Source organism: Bombus pascuorum, chromosome 5 (assembly GCF_905332965.1).
Source record: "Bombus pascuorum chromosome 5, iyBomPasc1.1, whole genome shotgun sequence".
In the NCBI taxonomy this organism is placed as follows: Eukaryota; Metazoa; Arthropoda; class Insecta; order Hymenoptera; family Apidae; genus Bombus; species Bombus pascuorum.
The window spans coordinates 11,562,403-11,585,510 of record NC_083492.1 but is presented as its reverse complement, the minus strand read 5'-3'; the positions used below and the strand labels follow the sequence as shown (position 1 = coordinate 11,585,510).

Below are 23,108 nucleotides of genomic sequence, written 5' to 3'. Positions count from 1 at the left end.
TCAACAGCGCCGCATTGTGGTAAAATTGAGCATTATAAAAGTGCATGCGAGTGCATCAGTAGAATGCAGGGACAAGCAAGGATTGCGCTGCCCAGATCTGATTTCAAAATGGTGGTATGTATCTTATCAAAGAATGCACACACTTGATGATACTTTAATTATTTGAGCAAATAATGTAAGAATATATGATTGATAATTCCTTTCTTTCCAATACACAACAATTAAGTTGTATCTATCAATGTACTCTTCTTCTATCAATAAAATTTCATTAATTGCTACAATGGTATTTTATGAGTTATAAAAAGATATCAAAACAATTATTTAAAAATAAGTTTATAACTTATTATCGTATATAAAATAGATACACTTTATTACTGGTAATCATAACGGATTATGGTTTTCTGTTTATTCATTTTCATATTACGGTACTGGAAATACCTATCGCCATTTCATTAATTAATACCTCTCCTTTCGAGAAGCTAACAAACGTAGTACCGTTTTTATCCAGATTTTAAAAAATCCCACAGCAACAACAGAATTTACCTATTAAACAGGCAACCATTTAATGAATAAAAACAGAGCTAGATCCACTGTGATCTGTTCAACTCATTCAAATAATTAACAGATTACCTCTTTTGTTAAAAATTTCCTTTATGTTACTATCATGGAGAGTTGGCGAGTTGGAAAGGAAGGGAACACAGAAAGGGAAAATCGTAATGTCACTATTACACGACGAACCTCGTCATTTCTCTCGTCTCGTTACTTCCACACTTTTTTAATTCTAATTGATTACCAGCCGAAATAGAAAGAGGAAAAAATGTTGAAACCACGACAGCCACCAGAAGAGTAGGATTAATGGAGAAATAACGGAGCGCAATCGGGGTACATTATCCCTTTTCATTGCAGTGTAATAATGCACTTTTGTCAGGAAGGACCGACAGAGGGGAATACAGAGAAAATCAGGTGGAAAAGGAGAAGCGAGAGGAGCGAGGGTATGTGATGAACGGTGAGATGAGGAGTTTGGATGTTCCATGGTGGGAGCGCGAACGAGCAGGACAGAGGGTTTGATGAAAGAGACGAGGGACGAAAATCGCGCGTATGACAGAAAGAGAGAGAGAGAGAGAGAGAGAGAGAGAGAGAGAGAGATATACAGGAGGAAACTGTCATGCGCGTCTTGTCGCGGAATAACCAATGAGATACGCGTATCCCGGCTTACCTCATTGATTACCACGTTCGCGCTCGTTCTAAATTTTACATCGCACCCGTCGTCGTTGCAAAAATATGAATCGGTGCCTCGTGCCGGTCATCGGTGCTCGTAGAACCAAGATTGATGGAAGGAAATGGAACGGTGTGTCTGTCAGGACAATAATCTCTCCCTCCCGACTAGTGTTACATTAACAATAGCCGGTAGCAGGTGTATTGAAGGCACCGTGGCAAATCTCTACAAAGAAGTGGGGTGATGCAGGAAAGTTAGGAGAGGGGAGGGCCGGTACCACGGGATAATTCGAGGAATGGCGGAATGGAGCGAGAGCGCAGGGAAGGGGAGTGTTTCCCTAAAGCTGGCTCATCGTACCTAAGCATATGCATACATATACATATATATATATATATATATATATATATATATGTATGTATGTATGCATATGAATACGTATACGTGTGTACAGGTAATAAAAGCCGAGGCAATACTGGAAAATCAACAAGGGGATACACGTAGCGGGGATAATTATTTGTAGAATAAGTATAACTTGGTTTTGTGTTTAGACTCGTCTTGGGGAGTTGGGGTGACATAAGAGAGAAGGTAGGAGGGAGTGGGTAGTGGGACGGAAATTAGGTCATGCAAGAATATTGGCGGACCGACGTAATCACGGTGTACGGCTTAAATAAGGACATTAACGACGAGTTCTTAACGCTTCTCTTCCTTAAGATCCTTTTTGATCGGATTGTGGTTTGATTGACGGATGAACAGCGTGGAGAAGGACTCATATTCACTGGTAATCGATCCGCCATCTTGTAATGTACCGATCGAACCGAGGATCGACGGAGCAAAGGTCATTCGAAATCAATACTCGAAATAGATAGGATTGGGAATGTAGAATTGAACGCTCACCAACGAAGATTGCTGTCGCAACAACGGTAACTCTCTTTGGGAACAGAGAGACTCATTAGTTGAGCTATATTTCTATCCGAACGGCGAGCGTGTAAACATACAACGGGCACGTAGGACGTGAGACGCGGAATAGTTTTGCGTGATATTAGCTTGACGGAATCGATAAATCGACTCCATTTCCGATTGTGGTAACGAGTCGATACTGTGTCGCTAATTGAAAGTCTCTGCCGTTCGATAGATGGATCTCCATCGAACTGCTAATTCAGGAGTTGCAATAGTAAATGACGAAAGTGCCAAACGGAAGTGGAGATTTTTCTTATAAACAGAGAATGTATATTTGTTGATTTTGGCGTTTATGTTGTTCAACACTTAAACGTAGAACAAATGGAAAATCGGGATTTTCTGCCACTGTCATTTTTTTCAATCACACTAAAGTTGGGGCTTAAATTTTACTTTTGTTTAAACTTTTTACTCTTATTTAGTTTAGAAAATAAAATAAATTATTCTAATACTTACAATATTTAATATCGCATTCAACATACAATATATATTTTTCCACCAAAAAGATTATTTTTTATCTTTTTAGAAAACTCGAGAACAATAACATTGCTTATGTTTTATATTGGATGCAAACATCAAACCAGTTGAAGAACACGTTGCTTCGAAATGCCTCTCAAAACCCTGACTGATAGGATTAATTTGTAGTTTCATTATTCTAGGTAAAATAGTGAAATGGTTGGCTAGCGAATGGCCGCGTGGAATAAGGGGAAAGGCAACCGGAAAGAAAATAAATCGTTCGCGAAATACATGACCCCTGCGATTACGTGGAATGGGGGCCACCAATGTGTACGAATTAGTGCACGCTAAGTTAAAACAAACTGGTGAAATTCGTCGAGTCAGGGGAACGATTGATTAATAACCTGGCGCAGCTGTTCATAGGTATTCGCTCGGTGAAAAACCGCTCTCGCGTAAAGAGACCGTGAAAGATTGGCAAAGTTTGCGGAAACGAGGCGGCCGTAACGAAAGTTCGGCTATGCGAATTCGTTCTGCAAGGATGAAAATCTAATATCGATTGGAGAGACTAGATGTAGATGTTTACCCATATGAAGAGAGTGTTATCAGATTACTTTATAAAAATGGGTAAAATATTTATGAACAGTAGATAGTAGAGTATTAGAAGGTTATTATCATTAATTAATTAATAGAAATAATCATTATTACTTTCATAGTTAATTTCTATTGTCTATGAAACGGTTAAGGCAGAGGAAAATGCGAGTAAATGGAATATATTTTTTATTCAATATATTCTCATAAATATGAAAGATATTAAAGTATAAATGTTAAACATGTTAAAACATCTAAGATGTTACAACTGACTAAATAATCGTATCTTACTTTATGATACTAAGATTTTATTCATTTTGATAGAGTAATCTGATAATTATTAGTAACGTGCCATAGTAACGTTATCAGTAATGTTCCAATAAAATGTTAGTAATGTGCTATTAGCAACTACGTTATTAAAATTTTTCAATCCAACGTATCTAATCTTATCCCGATATTTTTCCACGAAAAACCTGCCATTTCATCTCTCTTAGAATATTCCACTGATTCTACGAATGCTTTCTCTTTCTCTACGAGTCTAATAATAATTTCATTGCTAATTTCCGCATCGTTTAAGGAGATTGTTCGAATCGGACGTTGAAGGAGCTGGACCGGAATATCTGGCGAATTAGAGGAGCCGAGCTGGCCGTGCCAGACAGAGGATTTCATTTTAATTAATGCACCGTGCCGTCGTTGTCAAACTTTTTGACGTGCCATCGTGAAAGCTGCACCGCGTTTAAGGTATTATTTCCAACGCAGTTTATCCCGGTTATAGAATAAATCCTGCAGGCGACGCGACGCTTCTCTCGTCATGTCACGTGTAAGGCGCTGTTTAAGCTATCGCGTGTGCAAACGGCCCGGAAGGCACCAACCAAGGACAGAATCGTATATAGCTTCTTTTATGTTCATCCATCTTAGAAAAATCTGCAAACAAGATCGAGTGCCGTTTCGAGACAGATTAGTGCGTTTGTTACTTTCATCGTTTTGTATCGTCGTTTCTGTGGGAAACCATTCGTGGATTGTTGCAGAAAAACGGACGATTATATTGAAAATTGTTGACAGATTTTTTGAGAATTCGATCGTAATTCTTGATAGTTGGGTCTAAATGTAAGTAATATTCCTTGATCGACGGTGGCCATTTCGGTTCAACCATCGTACGATTCGATCCTCTCGACTTCCGACCGCGAGTGCACCTAAAGAGACGCTACTCGTCGTTCGATCGAGCACGCGAGAAAATTTACACCGAGCAATGTTTGTTACTGATGCACGAACTGAGAATTTCTGAAAGACCACTACACATTCTTTCTTCTGTGGCACGAAGAAACGCGTCGAGCGTAAAAATAACTCGGTGTAACCCTTCCATAGCCCGATCGAGCGTCGTTTTAGAAGTAAAATACACAACGTTTTATTCGCAGCTTTTTACGATCTTAAAAGCTAACGACTTTTGTTTTTAAATTTTCCATTGGCGCTGTGCGGCGCAGCGTCCAAAGACGTCTCGAGGACGTCTGTATTTTTGAGACAGTACACGCGATCGCGATCGATCCGGTCTGTTTGCTCGTTCCAGACGAGAATCCATCGTGTCTCGTGAATTACGCCGTGTTACTATAATTTGCAGGCGCACGTGACGCACTCGTCATCACCGAAGCGATGATTGTTGTAATATTGTTACAGCGGCGAGTTAACACGGTGTTCAAACACGGCACGTCCGCTGTGATGAGCGTTCAATTTGCTGAATTAATTATTATCGGCTTATATGTATGACCAAGAGGTGTTTGCAAGGTGAACTCGCGTTTCTTTTCTTTGTTACGCATCGTGTCGCATCTTTGGTTCGATTTCTCCTGTAAGTCGATTTGAAAGATTTACAATGGATTTTGCGTTATTATTATTATATATTATTTACATAAAAAGATAAACTTGTATTATTCTGTGTCGTAAAACGTGTTGACCCTTGAAAACTATCGTTAGAGGGGAATTTGACCTTAATACATTTCACTTTTATTTTAGAAATCGATAGAGTCAAATAAACGCAATTTGATATTAAACGAGAAGCAGAAAAGATGATTACAAATAACATTGCTACGATATTATTACTGAAAGATGATGTCAAAAGAAAACTCGCACAACGCAAAACGTTACCAAAAGCAATGTCCAAGAGTTAAATTTGACTTCATAAACCTTGAAACATTCGAAACGAACGATTCTAATCTGTAAAACGACTTTAACATAGGAACGACGCCAATTTCTACGCAAATTACCTTTAATACGTTCCAAGTGACCACGACGGAAACGTTTGAAACTGCAAGCAACGTAATGTCACGCGGAAAATCGAAAAGTCACGGGAAATTCGGGGATGCGAGAAGGTGACGGAATATCGAGTTGGAAAAGGAAGAAACGAAACGCATATATAGCAGCTCGATGGATCGCCGAATGGGGGAAAGAGGGGTGCATGGTGGTGGTGAGGGTAGTAGAGACAGAGAAAGGAAGAGAGAGCGCGCGCGCGAGTGAAAGAGGAAAAGCAGGCAGGAGATACGGGGCGAAAGCAGTGAGGGTAGTTCGGCCGGCCGGCCAGTCGTGCTGTGGCGGCAACCACGACGCGTAGTCGCTTCACGTTTACCCGTCATGTTGCCAAACAACCCCCTCGAGCACCCTTTTAACACCTCGATTACCGATTCGCGGAACGGATGAGCTAAGAGGGGAACGAAAGATCGGGTTTAGACCGGGTTGATCGAATCTAGGGCACGACCACGATGTGTACGGATCGTTCGAATCTCGGATGCACCCTTCTGGACCAGTATCCTGACCTCCACGCCTAATATCAGCTGGTATAATTCGTCGTCGAGCGGTCGAGTTAGTGGGATCGTCCTGGTTCCATTTGTTCGAGACGCGTCATCGCGTGCTTTAAGATAAAGTAAGGAATTCGTGCTTGATTTCTCGAGATTCGTGATCTTCCTGTCGGGGGTAAGCAAAAGCACACCCCAGCAGGAGGTATTTTCGAATCGTTGGTGGTGAATCGAATTTCTGCTACACGTGCAAGGGGTGGTTCGCGAATCGATCTCGGGGGTACAAGTGGTTCTGCTACTGGAAGTAGGGAACGTGTTCTCGCGTGAACAGATCGGCAGTAGCTGGTAGTTAATCACTGAACAGTTTCCCTCCGCCTGGTCAAGGAAAAGCTCTGGATATCTGAGGATCATCCGAAAGGTGGTAAGTAGCAAGGGATCCAAGCGTCGGAAGAAAAAAGGCTTACAAGGTCCGTCAAGGACAAGATATTCGATCGTCGCCACTCTTCTCGCGGCTGCATGTCGCACCGAGGCCGATCCTTGCCACCCGCTTCGGATAACCTTGGTTTACCTAAATCTCTAAGTTAGACATAAAGCATTGGACGCGCACGATTAACGGGAACCTTTGGCATTCTCTCTCCTTCTCCCTATCTCTCTTTCGGCCGCGCTGTTCTTTCATTTCCAAGATATTAGGCGTGACTTTGTTCGACACGACTTGTGAGAAAACGGCGGATGCCCAAGAATCCACGAAGAATCGCAAGGCTGATCGATCGACGATCGTGTCTTTGATTTTTCGATATAGATCGGTAATCGTTTCGGAGGCAATTCGAATAGGAAGAAGCAACGTTTGACCGTGCCGATCAAGCGAAACGGCCATTGATCGAGGGATCATCGAAGATTCAACCCCTTCCGGCTGATATCCTTGGCATCTGAATTTGGCTACGATGTAGGGGTGGTAAACACGTCGTGCTCCTCTCACTGCGAAGGAATTATCGATTCGATACGCATCATATTTGCACGCGGCGGCGGTCCGGGGCTAATTATTTCCGAACAGAGAGGGAAACCGACGCGGCAGCGGTGGCGAACGTCGCGTCGGGCGTCGTCGTCGACTGCGTGTCGCCAGCGCTTTTTCCGCGCCGCAGAATGAATGAAATAGAGAGATCGTTATTTAGGTCAGCCGGCAATTTTCGTACCCGAGGCTTTTAAGCGTCCATCTAAAGAGTTTTCAGACGGGGCACGATAACGCTAACCCGCACTAAAAAACCCGTGAACAGCCGCTATGGATTTCCTCTTCCTCTTTTCTTCTCGTTTTTTTTCTCCTCTCTTTCGCTCGTTACACATCTGACCGTTCCATGCTGAAATTCTACAAGACTCACCCCTCGGGCCGTAAGTTTAAACTTCTTCCTTTCGGCTGCGCTCGGCACAGAGATCCTTTGAGGGCAGGCGTAAGCGGTGATTGCTCCTCGAATCGAGCCACCGGAGTCGATTCTCCGAAGCTTTTTCCTAGACTGAAACGGAAAAGAGGGTCCCGGCAAGAAGATTCGTGTTATTGGTCGGATAGATAATCTTTCTACCTTTCTACTTCGGGTAATATTATGTATATTCTCAATGGAATTAACTCAAGAATTATCGGACCGGTCAAAACGATCAGCCTGGAATTCTTTATCTATCACTATACACCATGTATCGCCCACTTTTTTCAACCGCCACTTCGGGTAATTCACAACAATTTCGATAATGTCACAATAATGAGCCAGTATTAGTATTTATATCGAAAAATAGGGATATCTCAGAGTATTACTCTTGAAGTACTATATTTGTTCATAATTCCTCTAATATTATATTAGGTATATATAATACGACGTTTGAATAAGATTTGTCTGAATTTTGTCTACAAGAATTTCCTATTTTACTATTTCTGTAGCCTGTTGTGTTGCGAAATGTTATTTTCTTAAATTTTATCAGTTTTTACACCTACACGATGGAAGAATACAATTTTATTAGCGTAACAATTGCGTTAAATGTTTCTAATAATCTTGATCTGAAATAATCTTCCATGCTAGAAAATGATCAGAAAACATAAATAACAAAGAGTTATCTTTCAAGCCTCGTTTAGATAAGGTATGTTAACGTCACTGAACTGGTATGAATCACTTATTTACTTAATTTGAAATATCTTTTCAAGTGCAGGTGTATCCAAACTATTTCTCGACTTCAAACGAGCAATAACTGTTGCATAACATAATGTGAACTTTTCTTTCATGTACCATCTTCTCGAATACCATTTTAAATACCCACCCCCATAGCCAAATTTCGAAAATTGCACGATTTCTAGATGAATCGAAACACGAACGTTAGGTTTAGAGAATTCGACAGCCCGAAATCATTTCATCGGAACGTGTGCCGTAAAAATCAAATGAAAACTAACTTTGATAGTCGTTGCCACCTAAAATCACCAGTTAGTCGTGAAAAGAGCATTCGATGTCATGATTACGTATACTTGGCGTCTAAACTAGCATCGGATGGCAAACGATCGTAAGTACCCCTCGACGATGAAACGCGGGCTTTTCGTTACAGTCTTTCATCGAATGTCGTGCTGATCGATCAGCCTTCTAACGAGCTCTTACCAAGGATAATAAGAAAAATTTACTGGGATTCGCCGATACGAATAATAATAACAACAATGATAATAATAATCGTAATAATGAAAGAAAAAGGAAGAAAAGAATAAAACTGCATGACGAGTTTCGAGATGGAGAGGCAGGCAAGAAGAGACAAAGAAGGAGAGATAGTAAGAAAGACAGAGACCTTGTCCCGATGACGCAGAGACCGACTGATAAAATAGTAACAAGGCCGGCAATAAAGAGGATACTGGCGAAGAAAGGGAATCGTTTTCAGGAAGGCGAACGGGATGCTGTGATCGAGAAGGGGGAAAGAAGGAAGCTAAGAGGAACATCGAGAAGAGTGGAAAGTTTCCGGAAGCGAAAGGATATAAAGGGATAGGTCCTAGTGGTGGAGGGACAATTGGGAAGAGAAAAGTAATCTCAGCGTCCACAAAAGGGGGTGAAATAAGTATCCGCAGGCAGTAATGTCGGTAGATAGATAGATAGATAGATACATACATAGAGAGAGAGAGAGAGAGAGAGAGGGAGAGAGAGGGAGAGCGTGAGAGAGAGAGAGAGAGAGGGGTAGGAAGGAAAGGAAGAGGAGGGTGATATTGATTTGTTTTTATTGCTCGCAGACACGCGATAACCGTAGCCAAATGTGTGTCAGAAGCCGACGAGCGAACAAAATTTCTCGAGGGCGACCCTGAAAACGGAGGTGTCGCTCTTTAGAAGCTGAAGGTTGGTGAACGGAGAAACAATCCTACGAATGGCGAAACGGTGGAGAAACGGAGCTAGAGATATAGAGAGCTGGTAGACGAGCAGCACGTCGCTCGAGACGATTATTACGAAAGATAAGGTCGCCACAAGTCGAAGACTCGATTGCACAAATAATGAGAACGAAGCTGAGAGGCGGTATAACGGTGCTATTGATTCACTATCGTAAGGCAAACAGACCACAGACGCGACGAGGAGATCCGTCTCCTCGTGGATACAGCCTTTCCAGTTTCGTCCGCTAAACACCGTTACCACATTCGATGCTGGATTAACGACATTCTAGCAATTGCTCGGATTCTAGACCACGTTACAGCAAACCAACACAATTCATAGACTGACTATCTTGGTACGTTCTGTAGCTCGATTACCCTACCATCGTTTCCATTTGGAATCGAACCGTCACGGCATCGTCGCCGGGCTTTGATATCGTGTTTGAGAAAGTTTCGCTCCCTCCTTTTTTTAACCGTTGTCTGGGAAAGCCTGGCACCATCTCATCGGGGTCTCAAGATTGAAATAACCGCGACGAATCTTAACCGCGTTATACGGAATTCAGCCAGCGGATTCGATATCGATTCGCGAGTTGCTAAGCGATTGGGGAATTGGATCGGCTAATCCGGAAACTTTGCTCCATCTAGCGTCGATCTAAAGTCTTTGGTCCGCTTTACGATAGAATCCCGTTGCTGTAGCGTCGCGAAAGCCTTGCAATTAGAAGTCGGTGCGATCATAGTTCTACACTTTCCAGATCAGTTTCCCCACGCGCTTGTTATATCCGATCTCAACAGGCCACTATTCCTTCTCGTCGACGACTCAGTCCATCAGGGATTAAGAAAACGTGAAATTAGTGGTAGAATCCATTTGCATTCTCTTCTGAGTCCGCTCGGTGAAATCATCTCCCGGTACACGTGTCCAACTTGTTTGTGTTCCAAAAATACGTACACCAGAAGGCGTAGCGACATCCTTCAAGTCGAAAGAGCACAATCAAGCGGAATAACGCTCGAATTAAAGGGGATAACGAAATCCAAATATCACGAACGTACAAATAGGCGATGAGAGATAGAGTGACCAAAAGGGTGAAAAAGCAACTGCAATGAAGGAGAACAGCGAGTGGAAACAAAGAAGAGGGTGGTCCTTCCGGTAACGGACTCTGAGCCATCCAATGGATGGGCGACGTCGAATCGCGTGGATGACAACGCGATTCATAAACGCGCGCGTACGAAAAGCCGAGGTTAAGCGTTGGCGAAACATACTGGCGACGCGACATCGTAAGCGGGGGTGAGTCTCTAAATGAACAGCAGCGGCGCCTTCGTCGACGAGTGGAAGGAACGAAAAGTCGAGGAGTAGCAGAGAGCTCCGGGTACTTCAAAGCAAAAAAGGGGTGAGACAGAGGAAGACGAATGTGAAACAGAAGGAGGAAAAGGAAGTGGAAGGGATAGAAAGAGAGGGAATGAGTAGAGGTAGGTGGAGGGGAGCGGCAAGGAACGTGGCATGAATTAGAACTCATTTGGTAAAGTGTTGCGCGTGTAGCGAGTTTTGAAGAGGACGTTGTCGGGGGTGGTTCAACGTCGGTGGCCTAGAGAAGGAGGAGGTTGCTGTATTAAAGGCGGGGAGGGTTGCCGAGTGCAAAGAGCGAGGGTGGCGGAACTAAAAGCGAAAACGAGGATGAGGAGAAATAGTGAGTGTGATATGAGAAAAAGGGGAGGATTGGGGTGGAGCTGAGAGGGGGATAGAGCGAGAGAAACAGAACGACAGGGGCAAGAGGGAAGAGAGAAGAGAGAAAAAGGTGAAGGTGCTGGACCGTATCGCGGAAACTCGAATCTTCCTGGCAAGTTGAAGGTACAAAAGAGGGAGAGGCAGAGCGAATCAAACGTAGCGACCGGGCAATACAGGAGAAGTAGAAAAAAAGGAAGAGAAGAAATCGGAGGAAGAAAGACGAACAGAGAAAAAGAGAGGGGTGGCGTGGAAAGATTGACGAAGAAACAGAGGAACAGCACTTTGCTGGTTCTCGCTTCACGCTCAAAGAAAACGGGTCGACTTGTCGAGCTTGTACGATTACCCAGTAAGTAATACTCTTTAATCAACGACTGGGAGAGGAGAACCGGAAAGTTTATATTTGGAATCGGCTACCGTGGATCTGCACAGGGTGTGCGAAAAGTACGGCCGTCGAATTTGAGGGTTGGCTGCTTTGCGAAGAAAATGATGTTTTTCATATCGAGAAACATGCAGTGAAACTCTATTTATCTGAACTCCATTTATTGGAACGAAATATCAGATACTGCCCGGTTAAACTAATTCCTGCTCATTGACTCCACTTATCTGAATGCACAGTTCTACTATATAACAGAATTTTTACTATACAAACTTTATTTATTTCAACAAAAGTTTAATTAGCGTCTGATTAAATAAACTCCAACTGATCGAAATCCACTTATCTGAAAGTGAATTCTTTCGAAAAATTGCAATTATGGGGAATCAGTGAAACTTCTATTATATGAATTCCAATTATACGAATTGTTTGAATCTCCTGACTATCTGAATCCCTCGGTGGATTCAGATAAATGGAATTCTCCCGTAAATCGAACGTGTACATACGATTTCGAGCGGTTGAGTCGACACGAACTGCCATTTAACCCACTCTAGGCCGATCTCTAGCTAAAAGACAATCTCCAGAAACCGACATATCGATGTTCTTATGGTCTTGTTTACGTATTATTCATTTTTCACTCTATCTTACAGTCATTGACCACTTTTCAATTTCACACAATTGTTAATTTCTCTGCTACGCTCTTTCCGCGCGATCTTATTCCACCAACTGTTTTCATAACTGGCCGATAACGATTACCGATAAAGAATTTCCTCATATGACGCACACGGTGCGTCACTAGTTTCGAAGCTGTTAACAATCTAGTGGTTCAATAATCGCGAACCGAGCCCGAGCCAGACTTTATACGTAACAGACACCTGTCTGATATTTATCGAGCAACGACTTAAAACTGTTCTGCTTTACGCACACCAATTATTCACGGTACATGAGCGAATTAGCAAATTTCTAGCGGCGAACGAGACGGGCTGTTCGTTTAGATTCTTGAGCAACAGATTTCTTTTATTTCTTCCGTTCGTTTGAATTAATTCATATTCTTTCTAACGTATCGGAAGAAAACAGACAAACAATTTAACGATGTTTTAATAGAGTACGATCTCACAGAGATTTCAAACGTTAGGTATAGTATATTATTACACGTAACTAGGACAGTTTTGCCAGTGATTCTAATAGAGCTTGTTAGTTATTCGGTGCATTATAATTTCAGACGGTCTATCCAGGTCTACAGGATACAGAACCGGGAACAAGCCTCAAGAATATCAAATCACGGAAAACCCGATTTACTTTATGCAATATACAGATTCTCCGACGCTGAGAGGTAAAACCAGCGAGTCTAAGGAATATTTAATTCTGCGCATTTCAGCCATGAAAGCGGCTGCTAATCCTCAAACGATCTTTCGTCAGGAGCTCCATTGAAAATTCGATGCCGGCTATTTCGCACGCCCTATGCTTCGAATAGAAAATGCTATCTTCCATAGACGTTCTTCCGTGGACGCTCTACAGGGGTTAAACAAAAGTTGTAAAATGAAGCGACGATGACGAGGCGGTAATCGTCTCTCTTATTAATTGTAATTTTTTTTTGAATTTTAAAACGTTATATTGAAATCTTTGTTACGTTATTACGACAACCGATAGTAGGTGATCGAAGATCTGTCTCAAACTAATGGAAATACATGAATTTTATTAAACGAATGGAGCAGTCGATGTAAGCAAGTAAAACGAAAGTACCAATGATTTCCGGAAATATTTGAATCATCATTGATCGTATCGAGCATCATACCTGTTATATGCGTTATGCATTAACAGTTTAATATGATACGACTATTGCATGATTATATCATTATTTGCCAAAAATATATCTACACGTAATAAAAAGTTAGTATGTTGCACGAATACAAGTTTTAATTATAGTAAGAATTTCGAATCTTGTTTCATTTTTACGACATCCGATAAAGACGACATATACCAAGAATCGTTGATATTTCAACGAGGGGGAGAACATAGACACGCGCCTTGATCTCTGAAAAATTTGACCGACAAGCACGAGATTGTACAAAAGGGAATGTTTTTCCGTAAAAACGTTAAGAGAACTTTTCTAGAAGAACTTTTCTAAAAGCTGGAGCGACGCTGAACCGCGAAAAAGCAATACGGTTGCGATAGCGTAGGAAATGCGAAATTATTTGTTCTTTCCCCCTTTCTCACTCGGTGAAATCGTTGCAATTGTGTTGTAGAGGGGCGTAAACGCCAGAATCGCCGGAAACAATGCTTTGCGAGACAACAATGCTTTCGCTTGTTCCCAACTATCTTTTGAAGGAAACTAATTCGACCAAGGAACAACGGAGAATAGTTAAAAAGGACAGACAGGATGATGCTACGCGATTATTGTAACGAACAGGGGTTCTCTTTTGAACTTTCGAAGAGATTCCTCATTTAGAGAGAAGCAAAACAATTCTTCGACTCTGCAGGTCTGGATACCTGTAAATTTATGAGTAGTTCAACCTTGAAGCGCTTCTATGGAGATTATTAGAATACGTTATGTATAGTTGTTTTGATATTTATCTCGCGTTTGAATTAATAATCACCTTGTTTCGAGTGGTTAAATAGCATATCCACAAAATTGGAAATAAATAGGTTTAGCATGAAATTTATCGCGTTTACCAATTGTACTATTTTGATTACTGCGTGTACACATTGCCCTATCTACCATTCTGAAACATCCGGAAGAATATCAAAGTGACAAATCCAATATTTCACCTTTCAATCCTTTCGATCAAACAAATAGAGAATTTTATCGCTACCCTTTTACCTTAATTGATTTTATTTTAAAATCGTCTGCATGAAATTATCGATCTTTCCTAATTAACACTTCCGTCTAAGATTCTAATACCCATATCTAATCGTGTGATATCCAGAGATTTGAACTAATATTTTCTGGATGTTACTCCCCGCTTCTATCGAACCAATTTGAAATTCCATCCTAATCCACGATTTTTTCGTCTTGTTTCGCAAAACTTGTTGAACTCTGCCCCTTGTAGTTGCCGAGTATCTGTTCGCCACGATGTGACGCGACGCGACGTTCTATTGCATATATCGAACCTGTGTATCCGGTTTTCGGACTAATAATTTTGCGGGTAACTTCCGGCCCGTGATTGCCCAGGAAACTACTAATGCGCGCACGTCCTACATACACACATATGTGAACATAAATGTATACACAGACGATAGCGGATCGAACGTTTCCGTAGTCGGCCTCGAAGATACACGCGAGCAATCGAGATTGCTTTTCGCGAGAAATCTTTTTCCCCACCTCTCCATCTGGATCTCTCTTGCACAGCTCGGGAAAGAACATCTGGCGACCTATCTTTTCGTGATACAGACAACGAAGGAAATTGTTGGGAAATTCGTGGAAGAAAACTAAGAAAATAATGGACGTCGAATCGAAGGGTGAACTTGTACTTAACCCATTAAGGACCAAGTACACAAATAATACGTAAAAGTTGTATGAACGTAACATTATTGGAAAACGTAAGTGAAGTAATTTATATATTGCTTTGTTTAACCACAGTACGATAATCTAAATGATTACAATGATCTAAATAATTACAAATATATAAAATATACTTCGAATATAATTTGAGACGACGTTAAAAAACAGAACTTGATAACCTGAATTGTGTAGGAAAAAGTTATATTGTAGAATTAACGCAACACCGATCCTTAATAGGTTGAAGTTAAATACACGTTTCTTATATCTACTCTGCTATAATGTGTTCAAGAATGCGGAATGCATCGTTCGTTTTGTAAATACGGAAGGTTCACTCGCAATTACTGGTACTGGATACGCGTATTTTTATTTCGTTCTTTTTTTCTAATTCTTAAATTTTAGTTTTTCTAGCTTGAAAAACGAAAGGTGGAACAATGAGCAGTTATTTCGAGCTATTTCGACAAATTTTTCACGTGGTATCTCTCTAATCTATCCCGTGTCCCGACGAATCGCCTGAATCTCGGCATATCTCGAGATTTATCCCAAAATCGCGCTGTCCCGATCTGTCGAAATTAGTTGGCAATTTAACCGAGGGATTCTACGCGAAAATACAGCTATTCTATGGTTCGCAAACATCGGTCCGAATTACACTGGACCCTTTTTCAACGCACGTCAAGGTAATCGTTTGGCCATAAAGAACTTTGAAGTCACTGTGTATTGTGACCGATCTACCAACATTTTTAAAGCAACATTCAAGTGGATACCGTACCAAGCTAAATCAGACTTTCGTCGTGCGCAATGAACGCACTGAAAACACATAAATTTCTCTGTTAGAGTAGAACTTTGTTCATAGTTTGCCCAAATGAAAGATTTTACCATTTATACCGTTTTTATTCGTTTGTCCCAACGACTTCACGGATCTCTACAAGAATGTAAACCGTACCGTTTTCCTTCTCTAAATAAAATGTGCGGCGAATTTTCGTCAAAGATTTCGTTATTAAGGAAGAAAGGGTTTTCGAGCTTTTGGAGAAGGGAGGGGGAAGGAAAATCGATGTATCCAAATTGAAAGGGCGGGATAGGCGCGAATATCGGAGGCAGCTGGAATCGTGAAAGCTTCGGGTAAATATCCCGAGTGGTTGCGAGCTGCACCTACGCTTGGTCGATACTCTAAACGGGGAAAACGGGAAGATATTCCCTTTTTATTTAAAGCCAGCGAGACAGACGCAAACAGGAAAAAAGGGAGGTGGATGGGTGGGTAGAGAATGAGGTGTATAGATGGTGGAGGTTCCGTACGAGGAGAAAGTACATCGAGCGAATCGGGATACGAAAACACGCGTGTGAATATTCAACCTCCGGAATATTCAACGGAGAGAAAAGAAAAAAGATGAGAGAGGATGAGGGTTGAGGAAGTCCAGCCTCCCTTTCGACCGAGACACACACAGTTTGAAATTTTCAGTCGGTCTCCATGTGGAAGGGCCAAAGGTGGTCGGTAGAAAATGGTTCCTTCCTCATTCGTTCGAGATATACTGAAATGGGGTGGAGCAAATGATTTTGTATGAAAGGAAACGAGTTTGAAAATTGCGATAAAATGTTGAAAGTATGGGTTCTATAATTTCTTATAAATGAAAATTATTTCAAATTTTCAAATTTCACTGTTTATCATACATCACTGGTAACTAGTTAAGTAGCCTATTTCCAAACCTAGATTGCTTAAAAATTGCGATAAAATGTCGTGTTGAAAGTATGAGTTCTATAATTTCTTATAAATGAAAATTATTTCAAATTTTCAAATTTCACTGTTTATCATACATCACTGGTAACGAGTTAAATAGCCTATTTTCAAACCTAGATTGCTTAAAAATTACGATAAAATGTGTTGAAAGTATGAGTTCTATAATTTCTTATAAATGAAAATTATTTCAAATTTTCAAATTTCACTGTTTATCACATATCACTGGTAACTAGTTAAATAGCCCATTTCTAAACCTAGATTGCTTAAAAATTGCGATAAGATAGCGTGTTGAAAGTATGAGTTCTATAATTTCTTATAAATGAAAATTATTTCAAATTTTCAAATTTCACTGTTTATCATATATCACTGGTAACTAGTTAAATAACCTATTTCCAAACCTAGATTGCTTAAAATTGTCCAAAACTGAATTTGGCGAATTACAATGCAAATAGCTTAGTTCGATCGAAATATCTTATTAACGTAAATAATCTTACTACGATGATTGAAAGTTCTATTGCTACAAACGAAAAACGAGAAGAAAATGGTCTCTCGCACGAAGGTATAGAGAATCTTTTCCTGAAAGATTAATAAGAGTTTACCATTCACGTAAGATAAAGGATGAGAGATAAATGGTCCGTTCTTCTAGCTCTCCTTGGGTCCTTCATAGATAAGAATGTCGCTCAGGTGGTTTAGAGTCTAGAGGGATCGTGTGTGTTAGTCGTACCCGTGACAGAAGTGGGCCGTGCGCGAGCGGTTAACAAAGAGCGTCGGTGGCTCGAAGAAATGGAGGATGGCACTTGCCGGAGAACTGGAAGCCTGTTTGCATAAAACTCCCATTTAGTTCGTGAATTCCAATGCGCGCGCATTCGCGACGTGACAAATTTTCGATATGCACGCTTCTATTTGGACGTCCATCTCGTGGCTAAAAGTACAGCCTCGTTTCTCCCTGAACCCTGAAAATGCGCGGCTGCTGCGCCGCTACGCCGTGGCCGTTTCTCTCAAAACGACCCGAAAGCATCCAGATAAAGCGTATCGTTGCTGCTTTTGATTCGTTATTTTCTTTTTTCTTCTTCCCTTTTCTCCTTTTAATCTCTTTTATTCGATCGATGAAACGCAAAGTTCGTTGAGCGTTGATTTTTCAAGATGTCAAATGGAATAGAGCGACGGGGAATTCTTTTGGTTCTGAACGTTTCGAGCGATAAAGAAAATTGAAGCTTGTTATTTTGACAGATTTGGAAGGTCCAGTGTTAAGTATACTGGCAGAGTTCGAGAGAAGGAGTATCACTTGTAAAATCGAAGAATAAAAACTGGATCGAGGTTACTTCGCGCGAACTGGAGTCTTCTACATACAATGTATTCGTCTGGAAAGTCGGCGCCACATGGCTTAGAGTGCAAGCGCTTATGATGCTTGTTCACCGTCGGTAGACCATCCAGCGACCTCGATGAAACTTGTACTTGAACTCTTCGATCTTACGCTTCCCTTGTAACTTCTCACTATTTTCCTGGGGTATACTACCAAAACATACATTATAACTAGGAACAAGTTACATATACGATACGTTACTAACACTATTCTACATGATAAACGTTATCGATATTCCAACTACTGGATGATGTAATTATGGAAAAGTTGAAAAAATGCCTTATTAGATACACACTAGAAAACAATGCAGTAGTATTATACACTTAATGTTGATCTCTGGATGGGTGGCCCAAAATTTCTAGGAGGTCGATTGATTTTCATTTCTTGAAATTAGTCACAATTAAATAAACATTCCTCGACGAACGACTGTAATATTAGTCAAACTTCTCTGAAAGTCTTACTTGGAGAACAAGATGGAGAGCCACGAGGAAGACAATACTGGCGAAAAAGTGATAATTGGTAAACCGTGCGATTCGAACAAGACGAAATGCGGGCAAGCTGGGTCAGTGAGGTAAGGAGTAAAAAAAAAGTGGTGGGAGGGCTTTCGAATTTAAAGCTGAGAGCACGGTCACGCTTGTTAGAGTTCCGTGAAATTAAGTCCGCTTAACGAGACGTAGCCGGGGAAATTTAACGAGCCCGAGCCATGCAATGTCGACCCGGAGAATTTTCGCAGCCACTGCGATGGCTGCGAGCGACGCGCTCGCTGAGTCTCTTGCTACCCCTCTGGTTCCCGGTAAAAAAGTAAAAGTGAAATCGTCCTAAATAGCAGTCGGCTTGGTTGCGTTGGTCGTCAAGTTAAATCGGTCGAAACGGGACGCGAAAAGTTAGCGTGGGAGATGGAAAGCCGGCGGTTCTGCGGTGATAAAAAAGAAGGAAAAGAAAGATGAGGAAAAAACAGAGAGGAAAAAGTAGGAAAAAGGAAAGCGTGTCAGTCGTTGACACGTTCTTTCGCGATCACACGACTGGAACAAAGTTTAAGATAGTAAGGTTGGTAAATCTGTTTTGGAATTTTCCATCGGAGATAGAAGTTCGACACGATCCTATTTTTCTTGGCTCTGGTCGACTTATTAATACTTTTATCGTCTCCCTGTCGCGATCAGAATTCACTGAAAGATTAAGAGAGGATTCGAGAATAAAGGAGCTCGAGATTTCTTCAAAAGTTGCCTTGCAAAAGTCCTTCGTCTTCCTTCGTCGACTTCGCTTCGACGACGTTCAGTTGTACGGGGGAAACTTGCCTTCGAAAACTTTGAATGCATCTGGTTTCTCCTCGAAATGAACAGAGAAATCAGTATGTCAACCTATAACATTCGTGTCTTCCAAGGTCGTTTGTTCCTTTCCTCTAGCATCTCTTCTCGATGGGGGTACCATGTACTACGTAACATTTCAATTAGTTTGTCCAGATCTGAGTTCAAAACTTCCGGATATAAGCCGTCTTTTCACTTTCTGCTTCTTAAGAATTTACGTATATGATTAATGTCGCAGGATCCGTTAAATCTTTTTGTCTAATAATCAAGTCCAAAATCATTTTCGTACTAGAACTACCAAGACAGTGAAAATTAATAATTCGTTTTTCACAAAAATTTCACAAAAATTTTACTGTGTGCTTTTTTATAAAATAGGTATAGGTGGATAAAGACTTGCTTTTTTACTACTTTGTATAAAAAATCATCTGTCTACTTATACAATTCTTGCTTTCATTTTGATCCTTTCGACAATAATTTTATAATAATTTTTATAATTTTACAAAAAAATTTATAATAATATTATAATCATCGATAGTTCTACTGTTAAAAGAAACAATAATTTTACTTGAGAAACAAGAGAAAAGTCGTATCTTACATCCGGAAGCTCTCATGGTTGTCGTTATACGTGTCCCCTAATGACCTAGGAAAGCAGAAAATGACTTGAACGACGAAGAATCGTCGAAATAGAGTCGTGATGCGTGTCGCGAAATTGATGAAGGAGCACTTTTCCGATTCGTCTGATCGGAAAATAAAACACACTCGGCTGATGACTTGGGACGATCGATAAACTATGTATGTAGGTACTCCGGTGATCCTCTCCGCTTTCCTCCAAATCCTGACGCACTAATATCGAAATTGCTTACGCGAACTTCAGGCTGAAGGCGAGGAGGATAAACCAAGATTTGAGCCGGGCTTTTTCGGGACGGTGGCTCAGGAACAAAAGATTGAAGATGCTGGAGGAAACGATGGATGAAGTCATAGCTAGGATTACTCTTGATGAAACCGTATTAACGAAGGAACATACGAAAGCGATCAGACAACTTTGGATCCGTCTATTTCGCCACTACCAATCATTCCGTATCTAAGGATCGTCCAAGGACTGCCTTTAACGTGTAAATAGAAGATGTCCAAATGAAACCTGGTGACCACGGAAGGCCTAAAATCATCGACCTAAGATTTTTCTACAGTGCGCTTGAAACACGGCAACCTAATCTCGTTAAGTTCCGAGCAACCGATAAATACATAGAATTTATAGAAACCTTGACCATGTCAATCGAGGAATCGACCTTAAAGAAATATCCAACTAATCGTAAATCGGTCAGGAAACATTCGTCAACGTCATTCAGAAGAAGTTTCTCACGAGAACGCGGCATAAAATGCTTCGATCTTTGAGCAAACAGCAAGCTCCGCGCAACAAGTAGACAAAGTCCAAGCCGGCTAAAATGAGCCAACCTTTCGTTCAGATGTTGATTCTGCTGCTATCACTGCACCAGCTATCGGTGTTGAGTCAATCGAAGGCGCACAGCGAGCGGGAAGCAGTGCTGATCCCTGGCGACATTGTTCTGGGAGGACTGTTTCCGGTGCACGAGAAGGGCGGCGCCTCTTGCGGACCAAGCGTCTACAATCGAGGCGTGCAACGACTCGAGGCGATGCTGTTTGCCGTGGATCAGATCAACAAAGACAAGAAGATACTTCCAGACATCACGCTGGGCGTACATATCCTTGACACCTGTGGCAGAGATACGTACGCGCTCAACCAAAGTCTGCATTTTGTTCGAGCATCTCTGTCTAATTTGGACATCAGCGTGCTCGAGTGTGCGGACAAATCCGTGCCCAGGGTGAAGAAGACGGCCAGTGCTGGGCCGATCTTCGGTGTTATCGGAGGTTCCTATAGCTCCGTGTCGTTACAAGTGGCAAATTTGCTGAGGTTGTTTCACATTCCACAGATCTCGCCTGCTTCTACCGCTAAGGCGCTTAGCGATAAGACCAGGTAACTTTGAACTGTCTCTTTTGCAAATTGTGCTAATCGTACCAAGCAAAATTCTTTCATTCTTTCTATAAGATTTTCTTAGTCGAAAATTTAACCTTTATGTTGCATAATTAATTTTTCTTACGAATAAATTACTCTATAGTAGATACATTGTAACAATAATTTTTAGTAAAGCGTGGATCCTTTTCTATTTTCGATAAATTTATCTATTCGAGTTTGCATACTCGTAGTCCATTGAATCGTGTAGGAATTCGGAATTTTAGAGTAATTTTATAGTTATAAAACATAAGACGCAGTATACATATGTATATCCTCCAAAAGAAGACGACTTACATCCGCAAGGTTTCCTCAAGGGACGAACCTCAGGTTTATGCCAAGACATACTATATATCTATCGATATGCATATTTTATGATAATTGTTACAGAAATAACGAAGAAAATCCACGTTTAATCTCTTCATTAGGTTCGACTATTTCGCGAGGACGGTGCCTCCGGACACATTCCAATCGATCGCGTTGGTGGACGTGGTGAAAAGTGCAAATTGGTCGTATGTCTCGACCGTCTACTCCGAGGGTAGCTATGGAGAATACGGGATCGAGGTGTTCACCAGGGAAGCGACAGAACGTAACGTGTGCATCGCGGTAGCGGCGAAAGTGCCTAGCGCCGCAGACGATCGTGTATTCGACGATATCATCCAGAGACTGAGTAAAAAACCGAATGCCAGAGCTGTGATTCTGTTTACCCGCGCAGAGGACGCTAGAGGAATCCTGGAAGCGGCCAGAAGATCCAACATGACAGCATCTAGTCAACCGTTTCAGTGGCTGGCTAGCGATGGCTGGGGTCGTCAAATCAAACTCGTAGAGGGTCTCGAAGAAGAAGCCGAAGGCGCTATCACGGTAGAGCTTCAGTCGGAGAACATTCCAGGCTTCGATGAGTACATGGCCTCCTTAACTCCGGATTCGAACCGTCGAAACCCTTGGTTCAGCGAATACTGGGAGGAAGTGTTCGGTTGCGTTCTCAAAAAGAATATCAGGCTCGTAGGAAATCAAAATAGCACGGTGTGCCCGTTGAAGCTTAGACTGACCTCGGAGACCGGATATGAGCAAGAGTCGAAGGTTCAATTCGTCGTGGATGCCGTGTACGCTTTCGCGTTGGCGCTGCACAACCTTCAGAGGGACGTGTGCACGAAAACCAAGGGTTTATGCGCCGCGATGGCGAACTACGACCGAGCCCTATTCTATAGAAACTATCTGCTGAACGTGTCCTTTACAGGTGAGCTTTGAATTACATACTCTCATGCACAAAAGTTACAGCGAACCCAAACGGCCTCCAAAGGCGGAATTCGATATTTTGCACGGCCTTCCGTCACTGCCTCGGGCTTTTCAATGCGCTAGAACATATTACTATATTTGAGAATCGTGCATGTATTATACATATACTACGCCTGCATCCCTCATCCTCTTTGGTTCAGCGGTTCACCTCTGATTCCGTATTCCGGTATTCGCGTATTAAATTTTTCCCCTTGCAACAAGGCGAGCAATAAACGCGCGATTCGCGCCAGGCTTTATAACGCGAAACCGATAATATCGACGACCCCGGTGAACAATAAACGCGGCAGAACGAATATATTCACAGCGGCGTGGCTCTGCGAGCCGATATGAAATTTTTCCGACCTTCACGGTTCTTGGCATCCTGCTTTGAGAACGATGGATAATTCGCGGATAATCGGAGCATTTTGCGCTTGATTGAGTTTTATCGGTTACTT

The 23,108-nt window shown here is 41.7% G+C and overlaps 1 protein-coding gene across 10 annotated transcripts in view; it reads left to right on the top strand.

Moving 5' to 3' along the window:
- The first annotated feature begins 5,749 nt into the window (after nt 1-5,749).
- Nucleotides 5,750-23,108, top strand: part of LOC132907381 (metabotropic glutamate receptor) — a 34,044-nt gene continuing 16,685 nt past the window's right edge. The window contains exons 1-5 of one of the 10 annotated variants that reach the window (XM_060960426.1): nt 5,750-6,415; nt 10,114-11,427; nt 19,997-20,144; nt 20,227-21,342; nt 21,807-22,615. In XM_060960426.1, coding sequence (XP_060816409.1) covers nt 20,795-21,342; nt 21,807-22,615 — 1,357 coding nt within the window. In that variant the 5' untranslated portion in view covers nt 5,750-6,415; nt 10,114-11,427; nt 19,997-20,144; nt 20,227-20,794. Of the gene's footprint in view, nt 6,420-10,113; nt 11,428-18,503; nt 19,096-19,996; nt 20,149-20,226; nt 21,343-21,806; nt 22,616-23,108 lie in introns of those variants that run through there. The other 9 variants (XM_060960432.1, XM_060960431.1, XM_060960422.1 and 6 more) reach the window with 9 other exon arrangements.